The sequence below is a fragment of the Pleurodeles waltl genome, chromosome 1_2, assembly GCF_031143425.1.
Source record: "Pleurodeles waltl isolate 20211129_DDA chromosome 1_2, aPleWal1.hap1.20221129, whole genome shotgun sequence".
NCBI lineage: Eukaryota > Metazoa > Chordata > Amphibia > Caudata > Salamandridae > Pleurodeles > Pleurodeles waltl.
This window is the reverse complement of record NC_090437.1, coordinates 1,330,299,226-1,330,322,872: the sequence shown is the minus strand read 5'-3', so window position 1 is coordinate 1,330,322,872 and position 23,647 is coordinate 1,330,299,226. Positions and strand designations below refer to the sequence as shown.

Below are 23,647 nucleotides of genomic sequence, written 5' to 3'. Positions count from 1 at the left end.
TAACACCGCAGGGATTCTACACGTTTTAAGGCTGTAGGATCTGGATTTGTCAGCACCTTCCAGACCATGTTTTCAGTTATACCTTCAGCTATTCACTCATGTTTTAAGGCTGTTTTTGGAGGTTTCCAGATTGTTTTGGCATTAATCGGCTGTATCTGCTGTTGCTATTTTTATTTCACAATGACTGCCACATCCCAACTAAAAGGTGAAATGGGGCTCCGACCAGCCCAACTGTGTCATGAATGCATGTTGCAGAATTTCAGAGCAGCACTATTGGAGGAACTTGATAAGGACTGGTCATTGTCATTTCGAACAGTTATCTGCTGTGTGCAGCCCATTTTCTGTGCTTGTGATTCCCCTTCATATGTGCACCGGAAGTGTGTCTTGCTTTGTGAAATGGGCTTTCTGGGGACATTAATTTGATGATGTTCTTGATGAGGGTTCATTTTCGAAGATGTCCCTTGAGATTGTGGTTGCTAAGTGACGCCTTCTAAGAGCCTCCCTTTGTGGATCTAGTGCCTCCCAGTGCCCCAACATCTGGCACAGCACAGAATGATGCCCCTTCGGCCATGTGACTGTGGCTGAGACAAGAGATCACATGTGCTCCTTCACTCTTTTGAATGAGGCTTTGGTGGTTTTATCATCTGCCGAAGTGGGTTCTGTCCACGATTTATCTCAATGGTTGTGTCTGATGACCTCATGCAGGATTCCAGGGTTTTTAATTGCACTTCTTTTCACAAATCAACTTCTTTTACTTTGGCCTTATGCTTTGGCCTGGTCAGCTTCTCAGCATGGGCATGGTATCTCTTTTTATGTATATATATTATAGTATATTTGCTTCTAATTTGTTGTTTTATAGTTTTATTAGGTTTAGGTCCTGGACCCTACACTCCTGTACCGGCAAGGGGAGTGTGTTGTGGGTTCTCCTTAGTGCCTGGTTTGGACACCCTTATTTTAGCATTAGGCCCATAGCTTGTGCCTTTTACACGTAGACACATTTTTATTCATTTCATATTTTTTAGCACAGCCAGCTTTTAGCTTGTTGTTTTCATATTTTTATCAGCTGTTTCATTGTGAGAAGACATAGTTGTTCGCATTGCACATTTTATCATCCCTTTGTACACATTTCACTTTGTCCTCTGTTCAAGGCTGTCATGTTCAGTGCATGATATTCTAACTTGTGTTGCCACTCCAGGAGCTCAGGAGTCAGTCCCAAACACCAAGACATATTAGCACGTCAGTCCTGTTCTTAGAACACAGAAGGATTTATTATATAAACAACACATAGTCCTAAGGGGGGAGGCAGAGGGCATTCCAGTCATTGTTGTCCTGACATGTACATCATTCCATTGACAAGCTTTGCTGATCCTGGCACTGACTCTTCAGCTACAGAGAAGATTGCCATCCACACAACAGGCTCGTCTCTTCAGGGATGGGGTCAGGGTCCCTCCCTTAGACCGGGATATGCAGAAGGGTTACCACCATTGTGCATTCATATTTTAGAAATAGGATGTAGCTAGGAATCTTTAGTCCTTTAGGATCATACAAAGATGGTGGGGTTGTTTATCTACTTGACACTAATTGTAATGATGAACACTGTTTAATGTTTCATCTGGCTTATTGTCACAGCTCATGCTTTTTATAATCGGGTGCAATTCCTTCAATAAATGCATCAAAATCCAATTTGCATCTCTTGGTCTGCCTTGGCATATGTGAGTCTCTGAGTAACTGAGCAGAAGGGGTATGATCTGGTCACCGCAACTTCCCTGAGGAGTCAGAGTGTCAGGTTTAGGTTGCCAGATATCAACTTTCTATTCTAGGGTTGTGTGAGGCACTGTGGGCTAGCCAGAGTTAGGCCGACACCTTCTAGGTAGGATGGGATGGACTCTGTTGTATTACCATGTTTAGGGGAGAGAGCGCAAGCATTTTAGCACTGATTAGCAGTGATAAAGTGCACAGAACACTAAATCCAGCAGAAACAAGGTCAGAAAAATGAAGGAGATAGGCAAAAAGTTGGCGGAAAGACCACCTTAAGGCCTAATGTTTATTATGTATTATGTATGTACATATGTATGTATATACATAATATATATTTTTATAAACACACATACATAGTTATGTGTGTTTATGTAAATCTAAATGCTTATATAAATATATATGTATATATAATATTTAAATAATTACAGTTTATTTGATTTGAATTATACTTACATTGTATATATTTACTACTTTAAAATGTGTGTATATACTAGAAAAAAAGGCATCAACTGTGTTAATGAATAATAATGAAACAATCATGAAACAAGTTTCCTCCACACCCTTAACAGACAATTGCTTCCAGTGAAAAATTTACTTTTTGTCAAAAATCCTTTGTGCTGCCAAATGGGTATACCAACATGGAAACAGGTGATTAATGAATGGCAGCTTTTCTAGCCTTAAAGCATTACCAGTAGAGGAGTTCCATATCATTTACAGAGGACGGAACTGCCCTCTCCCGTAGTATCCAAAACAGTTTTTTCACTTCAGTGGGTCACATTGACAACACATGCCTGTTGGTATGTTGTGTATTAAGAACTCATATGTGTAGTTCGCTATGTTGGATATTGTTTTGAGGTGTTACATTGTGGTTTGGCTTTATCACAAGCAAGGGGCTGTTCTTGCTTTCCATGTCAGACAGGAGTAGGCAGAGTTTCAAAAGTATCATACCAAAAATGTTCATTTAAACCACTTGTAATCAGCTTCATGGCGATTAACTAAATTTCATCCAGTGGAGGAAGTCCACCAACGTCTTTTCAAGCGAGGGACATATGTTTTCAGATATCGGAACAAACAGGTACTTCAGCGATAGGTAATAATTACACTTTTTGATCAGTTGATTCGGTATCCTGAGAATGTAGACAATTCTAATATCAAGTCAAACAAATAAGGAATGAAGGTATCTGTGTGTAAAAGTGTAGGAAAATGTACACGGCCATTGTCTGTGTGAGAGAGTTAGTGAAGGGGTCCTTGATGCATATCCCTCCTAAAACCCTCTATAGTAGATGTCCAATTTTTGGTAGGTGATGGGGTATTCAATCGTTGCATCCTTTGTCATGCAGAGTTATAGATATTCTATGGCTTGCAGTATCTCTGGTGGAAGAAGCCTCAACTTAGGTCTTGTGAGGTATTAACATTTGTCTATTTCAGATTGCATTGTTCTATTTTTCTAATTGACCAGGAATGGCTTTTGTCTGTAGGTGTAGTAGCTAGTTGTCTCAGGGGATTATGAAGCCAATTATACACAGGTGACTTTTCAGTCCCTAAGTGGCCCTTTAATTGGATTCTGTTATCTTCCATGGGCTTCTTCCTTACACAGTTGCTCTTTAAAATATTCAACAAAGAACGTTGCTTTCCTTGTCACAATTGATGAAATACCGAGCAGTGGGTGAATTACAAGCTCAGTAAACTTCTCCACCCTTAGCAGTTTTCAGAAACAAAGTGACAATGCAAGTGAACCAGCCCAGTTTGTAAGTGAGATCCACCTTTTGTTAAACATTTCAGTTATCTGCATTCTTCCCACCTCCTCACCCTTAAAAGGAAGAGGAGGCATTGTGCAGTCTTGTTCTTAGATGAAACACGATTCTACATGTTTATAAGAACTCTAAATTTAGTATCAGTGACAATTTATTTCATTTGATGACCCATATCAGTAGAAAGCAGCACAAAAACAGTATGTTTCCAAGTGAATTTATTTATGTATCAAACACTGCTGTGATTGGGCAGGGAAGGAGCCACCAGAAGGCCTAACTGCTTTACTTCAGTGTCCTGTTCAGGCCATTTGCTACCAGGGCTTTGCAGGATTACTTTTCACTGCACTATTGAGGCAATGAGTATAACAGAGCACAGTCTCAATACTGCAAGATGGTTTTTTAAGAGATTTTGGGAATACAAAATGTGGTATCCTCGACACCCTTCCTTAGTAGTGCTTTCAGCATGGTTCAAGCAAAGAATTTATGATAGAGAATATCCTTTCGTACAACAAGTAATTTCCTTCAGTGATATTTTTCCTGATCCTCTCACAGACACCTTAATACATTTGCATCCTTCTTCATGAAGATGTTATTTCTACTTTGTAACATTTCATGGCATGAACTGTTGTGTTAAAAACATTGACTCACAAACATGGTTATAACAAAAGCCATACAAATGTTATGTGTTTCATTGATTTACTCCAAACAACTCTTGTCAGCTAAAGACCTTTGGGCATAATTGCTAGGCCTGGACGGAGTTTGTGGAGTTCTGCTATGCGGAACTCCACAATGGGCCCAAAACACTCTGCAGCGCTACGTGGAATTTCGCGAGCGACAGAGTTTGGGTAAGGTGCGCTGTTCGCACTGATGTTCAGCGCAAGACTTTGTCCCGTGCTAAAAAATCAGTGCGAACACCATCACACGGAGCGCCAGAGGGTGCTAACTTCTTTTTGCTTTTCTACTCGAGCTGCAGCTTTCTCAACGCAAGCAGCAGCTTCCTTATCATGAGCGGTCACGGGCTACCGCAACCACTTGCATTCAGAAATCTTGCTCGCGCTCACCAACTTAGCGATTTCTCTCACTCTTGCACATCAACTTAACGTTGGAAAGTAGTAAATCATCAATATTTAATGATTGTCTATGTAAGGAAGGGACACCTTCCTGTACATAAACAATCATTAATGGTGTTTTGCTCCTTCTATGTGTGCTGCAGAATGCAGCACACATAGAAAAAGCAAGGACGAGGAGAAATAAAAGTATCTCTCCTTGTTGCACCACTCTAACGTCACCCCTGGGTGGCATTCGTTTTTCGTGCTGCCTCAGGTTTGCAATTCTTCGTAAATCTGGGGCAGTTTCAAAAACAATTTGTGTTACATGAATATGCCTACAGCAACAACTAGTGCATACCCCTCTGCCACACATAACTATGTTGGGCCCCTATTTACAAGGTGGCATTAAGCCATGCAAAGTGGCTTAGCGCCGCCTTGTAAATATGGAAATGGGCACAGCTCCACTGGAGTATAACTGAAAAGGACCCACCAGTGGCGCTTGTAAATGAGGCTCAGTGTCTCTGACTATACATTGCGCCTATCCACTAGATTTCCTTGTGTTTAAATTGGGCCTGAGCAGAATGATGTAACACTTGGGAATGAATATACAGCCAAGCAAACCAACACTGGAAGCCAACATAGCAAAGATCTCCACGGCCACCATGTACCTGCCTTTGGTGCTGAGGTAGGCTGGGATGAAGGACACCCAGACAGTGCAGAACACAAGCATGCTGAATGTGATGAGTTTGGCCTCGTTGAATCTGTCAGGCAGGTCCCTGGCTAGGAAGGCCACAGTAAAGCTTATAAAGGCCAACAGGCCCATGTAACCAATCATACTGTAGAAGGCAGTGGTAGAGCCCTGGGCACACAGCAGGATCATCTTGCCAGTTTCAGACTGTGTGTCAATATCTGGATGAGGTGGAGAGGTGAGCAACCAAGTGACACAAATTACTACTTCACCCATTGTGCACAAGATGACCATAGAGGCAGATACCCGAGGTCCCAGCCATCTGCCTAACCTGCTCCCTGGCTTTGTGGCATTGAAGGCAATGACAACAGTGATGGTTTTTGCCAATACACAAGAGACCGCAACAGTAAAAATAATCCCAAATGCACCTTGTTGGGTCAAACAGTTCAATGGCGTAGGGCATCCAATGAATAGGAGGGAGCAGAGAAAAGCTAACATTAGAGAGACAAGGAGAGTGTAGCTGAGTTGTCGGTTATTAGCTTTGACTATTGGCGTGTCCCAGTACCTTCGAAAGATTCCCAACACTCCAGCTGTCATTATGGAACAACAAATAGATATGGAGACTAAACTGGCACCAAGGCTATCAATATATGAAAGATAAACCAATTCCTTCTGGATGCATCCGTCCTTCCGCTTATTGGGCCACTGGTCATCTGAGCACTGCAGGCAGCTTTCCATGTCTAAAAGAGAAAACAAATGGCTCATTTGTTATAGAAATGGTACTGGTATCATAGCATTGCCACTGGTTTGTTATTAAAGGACAAAGTGATGGTATAAAAGTAAAGAATTGTAATATCTCCAGAAACACCCAGGTGAAGAAATGTCTTTGAGTGAGCATACAATATTCACATTAGCTAAAGTTACCTTTGCAAATATTAATGGAATCAATAAAAAGAGTACGTTGTAAAAATAACATGCATTAGCCAAAACCTGCACATCCTTGAGTGTGATTAACTGTTGGAATGGTTCTGTCCCAGCAGTACACCTGGATTTTTTGCTTCTTTTGATCACCCGGTGTAGGAGGCTGGACTGGCTTGTAGTGAGTACCAAGGGGTACTTGCACCTTGCACCAGGCCCAGTTATCCCTTATTAGTGTATAGGGTGTCTAGCAGCTGAGGCTGATAGATAATGGTAGCTTAGCAGAGCAGCTTAGGCTGAACTAGGAGACGTGTGAAGCTACTACAGTACCACTTAGTGTCATATGCACAATATCATAAGAAAACACAATACACAGTTATACTAAAAATAAAGGTACTTTATTTTTATGACAATATGCCAAAGTATCTTAGAGTGTACCCTCAGTGAGAGGATAGGAAATATACACAAGATATATATACACAATAGCAAAAATATGCAGTATAGTCTTAGAAAACAGTGCAAACAATGTATAGTTACAATAGGATGCAATGGGGAAACATAGGGATAGGGGCAACACAAACCATATACTCCAAAAGTGGAATGCGAACCACGAATGGACCCCAAACCTATGTGACCTTGTAGAGGGTCGCTGGGACTATTAGAAAATAGTGAGAGTTAGAAAAATAACCCTCCCCAAGACCCTGAAAAGTGAGTGCAAAGTGCACTAAAGTTCCCCTAAGGACAAAATAGTCGTGTTAGAGGAATAATGCAGGAAAGACACACACCAGCAATGCTGCAACTGTGGATTTCCAAACTAGGGTACCTGTGGAACAAGGGGACCAAGTCCAAAAGTCACAAGCAAGTCGGAGATGGGCAGATGCCCAGGAAATGCCAGCTGCGGGTGCAAAGAAGCTTCGACTGGACAGAAGAAGCTGAGGTTTCTGCAGGAACGAAAAGGGCTAGAGACTTCCCCTTTGGTGGACGGATCCCTCTCGCCTTGGAGAGTCGTGCAGAAGTGTTTTCCCGCCGAAAGAACGCCAATAAGCCTTGCTAGCTGCAAATCGTGCGTTTGGCGTTTTTGGACGCTGCTGGGGCCCAGGAGGGACCAGGAGGTCGCAAATTGGACCTGAAGAGAGAGGGGACGTCGAGCAAGACAAAGAGCCCTCACTGAAGCAGGTAGCACCCGGAGAAGTGCCAGAAACAGGCACTACGAGGATGCGTGAAACGGTGCTCGCCGAAGTTGCACAAAGGAGTCCCACGTCGCCAGAGACCAATTTAGAAAGTCGTGCAATGCAGGTTAGAGTGCCGTGGACCCAGGCTTGGCTGTGCACAAAGGATTTCCGCCGGAAGTGCACAGGGGCCGGAGTAGCTGCAAAGTCGCGGTTCCCAGCAATGCAGCCCAGCGAGGTGAGGCAAGGACTTACCTCCACCAAACTTGGGCTGAAGAGTCACTGGACTGTGGGGGTCACTTGGACAGAGTCGCTGGATTCGAGGGACCTCGCTCGTCGTGCTGAGAGGAGACCCAAGGGACCGGTAATGCAGCTTTTTGGTGCCTGCGGTTGCAGGGGGAAGATTCCGTCGACCCACGGGAGATTTCTTCGGAGCTTCTGGTGCAGAGAGGAGGCAGGCTACCCCCACAGCATGCACAAGCAGGAAAACAGTCGAGAAGGCGGCAGGATCAGCGTTACAGAGTTGCAGTAGCCGTCTTTGCTACTATGTTGCAGGTTTGCAGGCTTCCAGCGCGGTCAGTGGTCGATTCCTTATCAGAAGGTGAAGAGGGAGATGCAGAGGAACTCGGATGAGCTCTTGCATTCGTTATCTAAAGTTTCCCCAGAGACAGAGACCCTAAATAGCCAGAAAAGAGGGTTTGGCTACCTAGGAGAGAGGATAGGCTACTAACACCTGAAGGAGCCTATCAGCAGGAGTCTCTGACGTCACCTGGTGGCACTGGCCACTCAGAGCAGTCCAGTGTGCCAGCAGCACCTCTGTTTCCAAGATGGCAGAGGTCTGGAGCACACTTGAGGAGCTCTGGACACCTCCCAGGGGAGGTGCAGGTCAGGGGAGTGGTCACTCCCCTTTCCTTTGTCCAGTTTCGCGCCAGAGCAGGGGCTAAGGGGTCCCTGAACCGGTGTAGACTGGCTTATGCGGAATTGGGCACCTCTGTGCCCAACAAAGCATTTCCAGAGGCTGGGGGAGGCTACTCCTCCCCTGCCTTCACACCATTTTCCAAAGGGAGAGGGTGTCACACCCTCTCTCAGAGGAAGTTCTTTGTTCTGCCATCCTGGGCCAGGCCTGGCTGGACCCCAGGAGGGCAGCTGCCTGTCTGAGGGGTTGGCAGCAGCAGCAGCTGCGGTGAAACCACAGGAAGGGCAGTTTGGCAGTACCAGGGTCTGTGCTACAGACCACTGGGATCATGGGATTGTGCCAACTATGCCAGGATGGCATAGAGGGGGCAATTCCATGATCATAGACATGTTACATGGCCATATTCGGAGTTACCATTGTGAAGCTACATATAGGTAGTGACCTATATGTAGTGCACGCGTGTAATGGTGTCCCCGCACTCACAAAGTTCAGGGAATTGGCTCTGAACAATGTGGGGGCACCTTAGCTAGTGCCAGGGTGCCCTCACACTAAGTAACTTTGCACCTAACCTTTATCAGGTAAAGGTTAGACATATAGGTGACTTATAAGTTACTTAAGTGCAGTGTAAAATGGCTGTGAAATAACGTGGACGTTATTTCACTCAGGCTGCAGTGGCAGGCCTGTGTAAGAATTGTCAGAGCTCCCTATGGGTGGCAAAAGAAATGCTGCAGCCCATAGGGATCTCCTGGAACCCCAATACCCTGGGTACCTCAGTACCATATACTAGGGAATTATAAGGGTGTTCCAGTAAGCCAATGTAAATTGGTAAAAATGGTCACTAGCCTGTTAGTGACAATTTGAAAGTAATGAGAGAGCATAACCACTGAGGTTCTGGTTAGCAGAGCCTCAGTGAGACAGTTAGGCACCACACAGGGAACATATACATGCACACCTATGAGCACTGGGGCCCTGTGTGACAGGGTCCCAGTGACACATACATATAGGCCACAACCCTATGAGCACTGGGATCCTGACCAGCAGGATCCCAGTGACACATAACAACCATACTGAAAACATAGTGTTTTCACTATGAGCACTGAGGCCTGGCTATCAGGATCCCAGTGAGACAGTGAAAACAGTGACAGACACCCTGACATACACTCACAAACAGGCCAAAAGTGGGGATAACAAGGCTAGAAAGAGGCTACCTTCTCACACAACCCCCCCCCAAACGAAGGACAATAAGGCTAACCTTGGCCAGTTGAGACTTTATTGTCTAAGTGGTGATAAGTAGAGAGTAGCTCTGCAATAGACTGGTTACTCCCTTTATCATCCACTATATGGTTACTTCCCTGTGGGGATGTAAACCACCCTGTTTGAAGTTTTTTAGCTAAGCAACAATGTGAAGATGTATTTTCAGAGTTTCTATCAGTAAGTTTTAGTTTAGAGCAGTGGGAATTGTCCACTGAACCTATTTGTAGTGATGGAAATGCCAGACAGGGATGCTGTCTCAGAAAAGCCATAACTGGGCAAAAACGTTGTCCATCTGGCTGGAAGAGAGAACAGGGATGCTGTTTCTCTTGAGTTGGAGCAGGGCAGGGATGCTGTCCTATGAGCTCCACACTAGGGCAGGGATGCTGTCCTAAGTGTTGTGAGGTAGTGCAGGGTTTCTGCACTAAAGTTTCTCTGGGAGGGTTGGAGGGATGCTCCATGTTAACTAAAATGGTGCTGTTTTTCTCACCAATGTTAGTTATCCTACAGAGAGGTACTTCCACCTCAGGGAGTCCAGCTTTGCCAGCTGATGATTCCCTTGGAACAGGTGCCACCCCAGGAGAGGTTTCTCCCACCACAGGAATAGTATCCTGAATGGTAGGGTGGTTAGGGGATACTGTGATACCCTTTTTACCTGTTGATGGAGAGGGATCCTGAGTTTTCAGGCCTTCTCTCCTTTGCTTTTTCATTTCACTTGAAATGAGAGGGAACAATTCCTCAGGGATGCCCAGCATGGCTGCATGGGCATAAAACTCTACATCAGCCCAACCTGAGGCCTCTAGGTCATTACCTAAGAGACAGTCTACAGGTAAGCTAGGTGATACCACCACCTGCTTAGGGCCAGTAACTCCACCCCAACTAAACTGAATTATAGCTAAGGGAAGAAACTTAGTGGAGTTATGGACATCAATAATCTTATACTGTTGTCCAATGATGTGTTGTTCAGGAGGCACTAGGTTTTCAGTCACCAAAGTGAAACTGGCACCTGTGTCCCTGTAGGCCAAGGCCTCAACACCATTTATTGAAACTGTCTGCCTGTACTTATCCATTGTAAGGGGACAAGCAGCCAGTGTGGCAAGGCCAGTGCCACTAGGTGTGACAGAAACTGTCTTGGGACTGATGACATCAGTTTCCACTATGGACCCATAAGTGAACCCAACTACACCCTTTGCTTGACTGTTGCCAGCAGTCCCACCACTAGTACCACTACTGCTAGGGGCACTAGAGCTTGATGTATTAGTGGTGGTAGGCTCAGGGGGTTTACCTGGACAGGACTTATCCCCTGGCCTATGGCCTCTATTTTTACACACAAAGCACCAAGGCTTTTTAATGTGTGCAGGTTGGGAAGAAGAGGAAGAATTTGTTTTATCCCCACCCTCTGAAGAGTGTTTAAGATTTGAAGTGGGATCTTTGGTTTTACCCTTATCCCCATGCTTATCTTGAGATTTTTCACCATCTTTCTTCTTATTGCCATCTTTGTCACCCCCTGTATGAACTTTTCTGTTCACCCTTGTTCTGACCCATTTGTCTGCCTTCTTTCCCAATTCTTGGGGAGAGGTCAGATCAGAGTCTACCAGGTACTGGTGCAACAAATCAGACACACAATTATTAAGTATATGCTCTCTCAGGATTGTGTTATACAGGCTTTCATAATCAGTAACTTTACTGCCATGTAACCACCCCTCCAAGGCCTTCACTGAATGGTCAATGAAATCAACCCAGTCTTGTGAAGACTCCTTTTTGGTCTCTCTGAACTTTATCCTGTACTGTTCAGTGGTTAAGCCATAACCATCCAGGAGTGCATTCTTAAGAACTTGGAAATTATTAGCATCATTTTCTTTCACAGTAAGGAGCCTATCCCTACCTTTTCCACTAAATGATAGCCATAGGATAGCAGCCCACTGCCTTTGAGGGACATCCTGTACAACACAGGCCCTTTCAAGTGCAGCAAACCACTTGTTAATGTCATCCCCCTCCTTATAAGGGGGAACTATCTTGTGCAGATTCCTGGAATCATGCTCTTTTGCAGGGTGACTATGGGGAATACTGCTGCTGCCACCATGGGTATCTAAACCCAACTTCTGTCTTTCCTTCTCTAATTCAAAAGACTGTCTATCCAAATCCAGCTGTTGCTTTTTAAGCTTCAGTCTGGTTTGTTCCACCCTCAACTTATTGAGTTCCCTCTCTAACATTCTGTCATCAGGGTTGGTGGGAGGGACATTTCTAGAAACAGAGCTATGATGGGAATGAACAGAAGGAGACGTGTCCCTTACAGAAGCCACCCTAACAGCTTGGTTTACAGAAACATTACTACCAGTATGGTGAGAATAAATGCTTTTGCTATGATGTGAGACAACACTATTTATTTGGTGTGGCTCATCATCATTACCATCTATGCTAGATTGTCTAGTAATGGGCAGGCTAGGAAGTTTCTTTCCTGAATCTTTTCCTGGGGGAGTCCCTGAATCAGATTGGGAACTATTAGGTACTTTTTCAACAGATGGGGCACCTATGGCCTTATCCTGTTCTCTAAGCATGTTAAGTAACAGTTCCAAGGAAGGATTTTTCCCTACACTCAAACCTCTCTCTATACAGAGACTCCTTGCTCTTTTCCAGCTAAGGTTGTCATATGCAAGTTTGGACAGATCAACACTTTGGCCTGTGCCAGACATTTTTTAGAGAGAGTTAAAGTGATAGAAAAAGAGAAAAAAGTTTTCAGAACTTTTTGGAAAGACAGAAAAAACTTTTTAAACTTTTAAGAACTTTTTGAAAGTTTAGAGGTACTTTTCAGCACTTAGAAAAGAGTGAAAAGAGGAAATGCAAAACTTTTTGGCTATGTGTATATACACTGACCTTGTTTTGTATATTTTTCTCTTATGAAAAGTACAATGACAAGAGTGGTAAGTAGTCTCAAGCACTTATCCCACCACTGCACAACCAATGTAGGAGGCTGGACTGGCTTGTAGTGAGTACCAAGGGGTACTTGCACCTTGCACCAGGCCCAGTTATCCCTTATTAGTGTATAGGGTGTCTAGCAGCTTAGGCTGATAGCTAATGGTAGCTTAGCAGAGCAGCTTATGCTGAACTAGGAGACGTGTGAAGCTACTACAGTACCACTTAGTGTCATATGCACAATATCATAAGAAAACACAATACACAGTTATACTAAAAATAAAGGTACTTTATTTTTATGACAATATGCCAAAGTATCTTAGAGTGTACCCTCAGTGAGAGGATAGGAAATATACACAAGATATATATACACAATAGCAAAAATATGCAGTATAGTCTTAGAAAACAGTGCAAACAATGTATAGTTACAATAGGATACAATGGGGAAACATAGGGATAGGGGCAACACAAACCATATACTCCAAAAGTGGAATGCGAACCACGAATGGACCCCAAACCTATGTGACCTTGTAGAGGGTCGCTGGGACTATTAGAAAATAGTGAGAGTTAGAAAAATAACCCTCCCCAAGACCCTGAAAAGTGAGTGCAAAGTGCACTAAAGTTCCCCTAAGGACAAAATAGTCGTGTTAGAGGAATAATGCAGGAAAGACACAAACCAGCAATGCAACAACTGTGGATTTCCAATCTAGAGTACCTGTGGAACAAGGGGACCAAGTCCAAAAGTCACAAGCAAGTCGGAGATGGGCAGATGCCCAGGAAATGCCAGCTGCGGGTGCAAAGAAGCTTCGACTGGACAGAAGAAGCTGAGGTTTCTGCAGGAACGAAAAGGGCTAGAGACTTCCCCTTTGGTGGACGGATCCCTCTCGCCTTGGAGAGTCGTGCAGAAGTATTTTCCCGCCGAAAGAACGCCAACAAGCCTTGCTAGCTGCAAATCGTGCGTTTGGCGTTTTTGGACGCTGCTGGGGCCCAGGAGGGACCAGGAGGTCGCAAGTTGGACCTGAAGAGAGAGGGGACGTCGAGCAAGACAAAGAGCCCTCACTGAAGCAGGTAGCACCCGAAGAAGTGCCAGAAACAGGCACTACGAGGATGCGTGAAACGGTGCTCGCCGAAGTTGCACAAAGGAGTCCCACGTCGCCGGAGACCAACTTAGAAAGTCGTGCAATGCAGGTTAGAGTGCCGTGGACCCAGGCTTGGCTGTGCACAAAGGATTTCCGCCGGAAGTGCACAGGGGCCGGAGTAGCTGCAAAGTCGCGGTTCCCAGCAATGCAGCCCAGCGAGGTGAGGCAAGGACTTACCTCCACCAAACTTGGGCTGAAGAGTCACTGGACTGTGGGGGTCACTTGGACAGAGTCGCTGGATTCGAGGGACCTCGCTCGTCGTGCTGAGAGGAGACCCAAGGGACCGGTAATGCAGCTTTTTGGTGCCTGCGGTTGCAGGGGGAAGATTCCGTCGACCCACGGGAGATTTCTTCGGAGCTTCTGGTGCAGAGAGGAGGCAGGCTACCCCCACAGCATGCACAAGCAGGAAAACAGTCGAGAAGGCGGCAGGATCAGCGTTACAGAGTTGCAGTAGCCATCTTTGCTACTATGTTGCAGGTTTGCAGGCTTCCAGCGCGGTCAGCGGTCGATTCCTTATCAGAAGGTGAAGAGGGAGATGCAGAGGAACTCGGATGAGCTCTTGCATTCGTTATCTAAAGTTTCCCCAGAGACAGAGACCCTAAATAGCCAGAAAAGAGGGTTTGGCTACCTAGGAGAGAGGATAGGCTACTAACACCTGAAGGAGCCTATCAGCAGGAGTCTCTGACGTCACCTGGTGGCACTGGCCACTCAGAGCAGTCCAGTGTGCCAGCAGCACCTCTGTTTCCAAGATGGCAGAGGTCTGGAGCACACTGGAGGAGCTCTGGACACCTCCCAGGGGAGGTGCAGGTCAGGGGAGTGGTCACTCCCCTTTCCTTTGTCCAGTTTGGCGCCAGAGCAGGGGCTAAGGGGTCCCTGAACCGGTGTAGACTGGCTTATGCGGAATTGGACACCTCTGTGCCCAACAAAGCATTTCCAGAGGCTGGGGGAGGCTACTCCTCCCCTGCCTTCACACCATTTTCCAAAGGGAGAGGGTGTCACACCCTCTCTCAGAGGAAGTTCTTTGTTCTGCCATCCTGGGCCAGGCCTGGCTGGACCCCAGGAGGGCAGCTGCCTGTCTGAGGGGTTGGCAGCAGCAGCAGCTGCAGTGAAACCCCAGGAAGGGCAGTTTGGCAGTACCAGGGTCTGTGCTACAGACCACTGGGATCATGGGATTGTGCCAACTATGCCAGGATGGCATAGAGGGGGCAATTCCATGATCATAGACATGTTACATGGCCATATTCGGAGTTACCATTGTGAAGCTACATATAGGTAGTGACCTATATGTAGTGCACGCGTGTAATGGTGTCCCCGCACTCACAAAGTTCAGGGAATTGGCTCTGAACAATGTGGGGGCACCTTGGCTAGTGCCAGGGTGCCCTCACACTAAGTAACTTTGCACCTAACCTTTATCAGGTAAAGGTTAGACATATAGGTGACTTATAAGTTACTTAAGTGCAGTGTAAAATGGCTGTGAAATAACGTGGACGTTATTTCACTCAGGCTGCAGTGGCAGGCCTGTGTAAGAATTGTCAGAGCTCCCTATGGGTGGCAAAAGAAATGCTGCAGCCCATAGGGATCTCCTGGAACCCCAAAACCCTGGGTACCTCAGTACCATATACTAGGGAATTATAAGGGTGTTCCAGTAAGCCAATGTAAATTGGTAAAAATGGTCACTAGCCTGTTAGTGACAATTTGAAAGTAATGAGAGAGCATAACCACTGAGGTTCTGGTTAGCAGAGCCTCAGTGAGACAGTTAGGCACCACACAGGGAACATATACATGCACACCTATGAGCACTGGGGCCCTGTGTGACAGGGTCCCAGTGACACATACATATAGGCCACAACCCTATGAGCACTGGGATCCTGACCAGCAGGATCCCAGTGACACATAACAACCATACTGAAAACATAGTGTTTTCACTATGAGCACTGAGGCCTGGCTATCAGGATCCCAGTGAGACAGTGAAAACAGTGACAAACACCCTGACATACACTCACAAACAGGCCAAAAGTGGGGGTAACAAGGCTAGAAAGAGGCTACCTTCTCACACCCGGTTTTTGGACTTTTTACTCCGGGTGAGCCTCACTACTGGTGTCTCACCCATGGTAATCACACAGAAAACTGACTGCGTATGTTTACCGCTAGTATCTGCCTTTGAAGAAAAGGCTGCTGCGTCGCAGCAAGGGTAAGGGACACTTAGCTGGTAACACGTGAACACGGGTGCACACACATGTGTACATGTCTCCAGCCCGGTAACAGCGCACTGGTAGCTTGGTGCAATGGAAACTCTGCAGGGATAGGTATTCACCTGGGATATGCTTCATGAGGGTAGTGTACACTATTGGGGAAAGTCAGTGTGCTTTACTGTTTTAACTATAGTGCCACCCCATTACACACATAGGGAGGGACTGCTTTAGACTGTAGTTTCCCTCCTCCTTGGCCTACAGAGACCATTGAATTAGTGTGCAATCTGTGTGTAACCTATGCGAGAAAATCAGATTTGCCACTTCCAAAATGATAACTGTAAATCTTGTGGGTCATTCAGAGTTTTCATATTTTCCTGGCTCAGCTCAGGATCAGAGCCCAGGCATGTGATCACCCTGCTGGGTCCAGTAATTATATTTTTTCCAGCAGCAGGAACAAAGGCCGTCCCAGACAAAAGGGAGCAATGAACACTACTTCTGCTTGCTCCTAAGGAGTGAAGGGGTGGGGCAGAATGACCTGTATCAATCACCCAGTTGTCACACTGCACCAGGGATTCGGCTGCCCAAGGTCACTGAACAAAGGAGAGTGCCCAGACAACTGGAGCCAAACCACCAGGGGACTTCCTTTGACATTTTAGTTTGTATGTCCCTGGCACTAATGTCAGCGTGGGGTGGGGCTGAGGCCCCAGGAGCTGATGTGACCAGTGGCTCCTTGATGATGCCATCTTGGATTGTCCCAACATGCTTTTCGAGCAGGGTTTGGACAAGGGTGGAGAGGTGATGTGGCACCCCAGGATTGGTTAGGAGTGCTTGTCTTCTGGAACCTTCCTCTCCCCATTAAAAACTTAGGAATTGCAAATGAGAAGTAGAAGGAGTACCCCTGTAGCCCTCCAGTCAGGACCCAGGACTCAGGACTCTGTCCAGTTGCCCCAGGACCAGTGGTTCTCACCAAGGGCCAGTGAGTCTGGCCCTGTTACTCCCCCTGAAGACCAGCTGGGGGAACCCCTGGATTTTTCTGCATCCATCAACAAGCCACACAGGAGAACTAGTGCAGGGAGCCATAAGAACAAGCTTTTTAGAGAACTGCACCACTCTGGAGAGGAGAAGAATTGTTTCAAATGTGCCTGGTGGCTAGAGCTCACCACCAGGAGTAAAATGAGCCCAGCATCATCCAAATCAGGCCTCCGGGGCCCGAGTTATGGCATTGTAACACTTAAGGTTAGCCTTATTGTCTCTCATTTGGGGGGGGGGGGAGATTTTGTAGGAAGTACCCTGTTTCTTGGCATGGTTACCCCCATTTGCTACCTGATTTCAGTGTGCTTGACTGGGATCACTGGGATCTTGCTAACCAGGACCCCAGTGATTATGTTCTCTTTCCTCTAAATGTGGTTGTTACTTTCTGTTAACACAGTATTTCACCCACAATTGGCATACTGGTGCACCCTTGTAAGTCCCTGGTATATGGTACCAGGTACCCAGGGCATTGGCGTTCCAGGGGATCCCTATGGTCTGCAGCATAGGCTTCTGTAGGACTGCCATAGCAGCCTGTGTGAAAAGGTGCAAGCACCCTTTCACTGCAATTTACACTACATCAGGTCACGTATAAGTCATCCTCAAAGCAGGCCCTTCAGCCCTGAGGGCAGGGTGCGAAGTACCTGTGTGTGAGGGCACCCCTGCACTAAAAGACTTGCCCCCACGACCTCCAGGACCATCTTTCTGGACTTCGTGAGTGTGGGGACACCATTTTATGCATGTACCGGACTCCGGTAATGGTAACTCTGAACATAAGCATGTTTGGTATTGTAGGAAAGTACCATCTTGCCTGGCATGTTACCCCCATTTTTCACTGTATATATGTTGTTTTAGTTGTATGTGTCACTGGGACCCTGGTAACCCAGGGCCCCAGTGCTCATAAGTGTGCCTGAATGTGTTACCTGTGTAGTGACTAACTGTCTCACTGAGGCTCTGCTAATCAGAACCTCAGTGGTTATGCTCTCTCATTTCTTTACAAATTGTCACTGACAGGCTAGTGACCATTTTTACCAATTTACATTGGCTTACTGGAACACCCTTATAATTCCCTAGTATATGGTACTGAGGTACCCAGGGTATTGGGGTTCCAGGAGATCCTTATGGGCTGCAGCATTTCTTTTGCCACCCATAGGGAGCTCTGACACTTCTTACACAGGCCTGCCACTGCAGCCTGAGTGAAATAACGTCCACGTTATTTCACAGCCATTTTACACTGCACTTAAGTAACTTATAAGTCACCTATATGTCTAACCTTTACCTGGTAAAGGTTAGGTGCAAAGTTACTTAGTGTGAGGGCACCCTGGCACTAGCCAAGGTGCCCCCACATTGTTCAGAGCCAATTCACTGAACTTTGTGAGTGCGGGGACACCATTACACGCGTGCACTACATATAGGTCACTACCTATATGTAGCTTCACCATGGTAACTCCGAATATGGCCATGTAACATGTCTATGATCATGGAATTGCCCCCTCTATGCCATCCTGGCATTGTTGGTACAATTCCATGATCCCAGTGGTCTGTAGCACAGACCCTGGTACTGCCAGACTGCCCTTCCTGGGGTTTCACTGCAGCTGCTGCTGCTGCCAACCCCTCAGACAGGCAGCTGCCCTCCTGGGGTCCAGCCAGGCCTGGCCCAGGATGGCAGAACAAAGAACTTCCTCTGAGAGAGGGTGTGACACCCTCTCCCTTTGGAAAATGGTGTGAAGGCAGGGGAGGAGTAGCCTCCCCCAGCCTCTGGAAATGCTTTGTTGGGCACAGATGTGCCCAATTCTGCATAAGCCAGTCTACACCGGTTCAGGGACCCCTTAGCCCCTGCTCTGGCGCGAAACTGGACAAAGGAAAGGGGAGTGACCACTCCCCTGACCTGCACCTCCCCTGGGAGGTGTCCAGAGCTCCTCCAGTGTGCTCCAGACCTCTGCCATCTTGGAAACAGAGGTGCTGCTGGCACACTGGACTGCTCTGAGTGGCCAGTGCCACCAGGTGACGTCAGAGACTCCTTGTGATAGGCTCCTTCAGGTGTTAGTAGCCTTTCCTCTCTCCTAGGTAGCCAAACCCTCTTTTCTGGCTATTTAGGGTCTCTGTCTCTGGGGAAACTTTAGATAACGAATGCATGAGCTCAGCCGAGTTCCTCTGCATCTCTCTCTTCACCTTCTGATAAGGAAACGACCGCTGACCGCGCTGGAAGCCTGCAAACCTGCAACATAGTAGCAAAGACGACTACTGCAACTCTGTAACGCTGATCCTGCCGCCTTCTCGACTGTTTTCCTGCTTGTGCATGCTGTGGGGGTAGCCTGCCTCCTCTCTGCACCAGAAGCTCCGAAGAAATCTCCAGTGGGTCGACGGAATCTTCCCCCTGCAACCGCAGGCACCAAAAAGCTGCATTACCGGTCCCTTGGGTCTCCTCTCAGCACGACGAGCGAGGTCCCTCGAATCCAGCGACGCTGTCCAAGTGACCCCCACAGTCCAGTGACTCTTCAGCCCAAGTTTGGTGGAGGTAAGTCCTTGCCTCACCTCGCTGGGCTGCATTGCTGGGAACCGCGACTTTGCAGCTACTCCGGCCCCTGTGCACTTCCGGCGGAAATCCTTCGTGCACAGCCAAGCCTGCGTCCACGGCACTCTAACCTGCATTGCACGACTTTCTAAGTTGGTCTCCGGCGACATGGGACTCCTTTGTGCAACTTCGGCGAGCACCGTTTCACGCATCCTCGTAGTGCCTGTTTCTGGCACTTCTCCGGGGGCTACCTGCTTCAGTGAGGGCTCTTTGTCTTGCGCGACGTCCCCTCTCTCTGCAGGTCCAATTTGCGACCTCCTGGTCCCTCCTGGGCCCCAGCAGCGTCCAAAAACGCCAAACGCACGATTTGCGTGTAGCAAGGCTTGTTGGCGTCCTTCCGGCGGGAAAACACTTCTGCACGACTCTCCAAGGCGAGAGGGATACGTCCACCAAAGGGGAAGTCTCTAGCCCTTTTCGTTCCTGCAGAAACCTCAGCTTCTTCTGTCCAGTCGAAGCTTCTTTGCACCCGCAGCTGGCATTTCCTGGGCATCTGCCCATCTCCGACTTGCTTGTGACTTTTGGACTTGGTCCCCTTGTTCCACAGGTACCCTAGATTGGAAATCCACAGTTGTTGCGTTGCTGGTTTGTGTCTTTCCTGCATTATTCCTCTAACACGACTATTTTGTCCTTAGGGGAACTTTAGTGCACTTTGCACTCACTTTTCAGGGTCTTGGGGAGGGTTATTTTTCTAACTCTCACTATTTTCTAATAGTCCCAGCGACCCTCTACAAGGTCACATAGGTTTGGGGTCCATTTGTGGTTCGCATTCCACTTTTGGAGTATATGGTTTGTGTTGCCCCTATCCCTATGTTTCCCCATTGCATCCTATTGTAACTATACATTGTTTGCACTGTTTTCTAAGACTATACTGCATATTTTTGCTATTGTGTATATATATCTTGTGTATATTTCCTATCCTCTCACTGAGGGTACACTCTAAGATACTTTGGCATATTGTCATAAAAATAAAGTACCTTTATTTTTAGTATAACTGTGTATTGTGTTTTCTTATGATATTGTGCATATGACACTAGGTGGTACTGTAGTAGCTTCACACGTCTCCTAGTTCAGCCTAAGCTGCTCTGCTAAGCTACCATTATCTATCAGCCTAAGCTGCTAGACACCCTATACACTAATAAGGGATAACTGGGCCTGGTGCAAGGTACAAGTACCCCTTGGTACTCACTACAAGCCAGTCCAGCCTCCTACATTGGTTGTGCAGCGGTGGGATAAGTGCTTGAGACTACTTACCACTCTTGTCATTGTACTTTTCATAAGAGAAAAATATACAAAACAAGGTCAGTGTATATACACATAGCCAAAAAGTTTTGCATTTCCTCTTTTCACTCTTTTCTAAGTGCTGAAAAGTACTTCTAAACTTTCAAAAAGTTCTTAAAAGTTTAAAAGGTTTTTTCTGTCTTTCCAAAAAGTTCTGAAAACTTTTTTCTCTTTTTCTATCACTTTAACTCTCTCTAAAAAATGTCTGGCACAGGAAAAAATGTTGAACTGTCCAAACTTGCATATGATCACCTTAGCTGGAAAGGAGCAAGGAGTCTCTGCATAGAGAGAGGTTTGAGTGTAGGGAAGAATCCTTCCTTAGAACTGTTAATTAATATGCTTAGAGTACAGGATAAGGCCATAAGTGCCCAATCTGTAGAAAAAGTAGCTAATGGTTCTCAATCTGATCCAGGGACTCCCCCAGGAAAAGGTTCAGGAAAGAAACTTCTCAGCCTGCCCATTACTAGACAGTCTAGCATAGTTGGTACAGAGGTTGAATCACACCATACTAATGGTGTGCTCTCACATTATACTGGTAGCCAAGCTGTTAGGGTGCCCTCTGTAAGGGACAGGTCTCCTTCTGTTCATTCCCATCATACCTCTGTATGTAGAAATGTCCCTCCCACCCACCCTGATGACAGATTGTTAGAAAGGGAGCTCAATAGATTGAGAGTGGAACAAACCAGACTGAAGCTCAAGAAGCAACAGCTGGATTTGGATAGACAGTCTTTAGAAATAGAGAGGGAAAGACAGAAGTTGGGTTTAGATACCCATGGTGGCAGCAGCAGTATTCCCCATAGTCATCCTGCAAAAGAGCATGATTCCAGGAATCTGCACAAGATAGTTCCCCCTTATAAGGAGGGGGATGACATTAACAAGTGGTTTGCTGCACTTGAGAGGGCCTGTGCTGTACAGGATGTCCCTCAAAAGCAGTGGGCTGCTATCCTATGGCTATCATTTACTGGAAAAGGTAGGGATAGGCTCCTTACTGTAAAAGAAAATGATGCTAATAATTTCCAAGTTCTTAAGAATGCACTCCTGGATGGTTATGGCTTAACCACTGAACAGTACAGGATAAAGTTCAGAGAGACCAAAAAGGAGTCTTCACAAGACTGGGTTGATTTCATTGACCAGGCAGTGAAGGCCTTGGAGGGGTGGTTACATGGCAGTAAAGTTACTGATTATGACAGCCTGTATAACTTAATCCTGAGAGAGCATATTCTTAATAATTGTGTGTCTGATTTGTTGCACCAGTACTTGGTGGACTCTGATCTGACCTCTCCCCAAGAATTGGGAAAGAAGGCAGACAAATGGGTCAGAACAAGAGTGAACAGAAAAGTTCATACAGGGGGTGACAAAGATGGCAACAAAAAGAAGGATGGTAAGTCTTCTGACAAGGGTGGGGACAAATCTAAAAATGAGTCTTCATCAGGCCCACAAAAACACTCTGGTGGGGGTGGTGGGTCCAAATCCTCCTTTAATCAGAACAAGGAAAAGAAACCATGGTGCTATTTATGTAAAATAAAAGGCCATTGGACAACAGATCCCAGTTGTCCAAAGAAAGGCACCACAGCTCCTACCACTACAACCCCTACTGCTACACCTAGTGTCCCTACTAATAGCAGTGGTGGTGGGAGCAAACCGACTAATAGCCAATCCAAGGGAGTAGCTGGGCTCACTTTTGGTAATTTAGTTGGGGTTGGTCTGATTAGGGAGACCACAGAGGCTACTTTAGTCTCTGAAGGGGCTATTGATTTAGCCACTTTGGTTGCTTGCCCCCATAACTTGGAGAAGTACAAGCAACTAACCCTAATAAATGGTGTTGAGGTCCAGGCCTACAGGGACACAGGTGCCAGTGTCACAATGGTGATTGAGAAACTGGTGCACCCTGAACAACACATACTTGGACACCAGTACCAAGTAACCGATGCTCACAACATAACACAAAGCCACCCCATGGCTGTTGTAAATCTCAACTGGGGGGGGGGGTAACTGGTCCAAAGAAAGTTGTGGTAGCTTCAGATTTACCTGTAGACTGTCTATTAGGGAATGATTTGGAGACATCAGCTCGGTCAGATGTGGAGTTGGAGGCCCATGCAGCAATGCTGGGCATCCCAGGGCATATTTTTGCTTTGACAAGGGCTCAGGCCAAAAAGCAAAAAGGACAGGGAAGCTTGGATCCTGGAACAATGGACCAAGTGCTCCCTAAATCTAGGGCTAGTAGAAGCAAACCACTTCCTACTATCCCTCCCTCTACAGTGGATTCTACTTCTGAGGAAGAAGAATTCCCTCCCTGTGCAGAACCTACACCAGAGGAGCTGGAAGCAGACACTGCTGAGCTTTTGGGTGAAGGGGGGCCTGCCAGAGAGGAGCTGAGTGTGGCACAGCAAACCTGTCCCACATTAGAGGGTCTCAGACAGCAAGCTGTCAAACAGGCTAATGGGGATGTCAGTGACTCTCACAGAGTTTACTGGGAGGACAACCTCTTGTACACTGAGCATAGGGATCCTAAACCTGGAGCTGCCAGGAGATTAGTGATTCCTCAGGAGTACAGAAAGTTCCTCCTAACACTGGCACATGACATTCCCTTAGCTGGGCATCTAGGACAAATGAAAACTTGGGACAGGCTTGTTCCCCTGTTTCATTGGCCTAGGATGTCTGAGGACACAAAGGAATTTTGTAAGTCCTGTGAAACCTGTCAAGCCAGTGGCAAGACAGGTGGCACTCCAAAGGCACCCCTTATCCCACTGCCTGTGGTTGGGGTTCCCTTTGAAAGGGTAGGGGTTGACATAGTTGGCCCCCTTGACCCTCCTACTGCTTCAGGCAATAGGTTTATCTTAGTGGTAGTGGACCATGCCACAAGATATCCTGAAGCTATTCCTTTAAGGACCACTACAGCTCCTGCAGTGGCAAAGGCCCTCCTGGGAATATTTTCCAGGGTGGGCTTCCCAAAGGAAGTAGTATCAGACAGAGGAAGCAATTTCATGTCTGCATACTTAAAGGCCATGTGGAAGGAGTGTG

At 46.6% G+C, this 23,647-nt stretch overlaps 1 protein-coding gene across 1 annotated transcript in view; it reads right to left on the bottom strand.

Annotated features, from left to right (window-relative positions):
• Nucleotides 1-5,096: 5,096 nt before the first annotated feature.
• Nucleotides 5,097-23,647, bottom strand: part of LOC138257142 (vomeronasal type-2 receptor 26-like) — a 157,957-nt gene continuing 139,406 nt past the window's right edge. The window contains exon 4 of the mRNA XM_069205888.1: nt 5,097-5,986. Within this exon, the coding sequence (XP_069061989.1) occupies nt 5,097-5,986 (890 nt within the window). The remainder of the gene's footprint in view (nt 5,987-23,647) is intronic.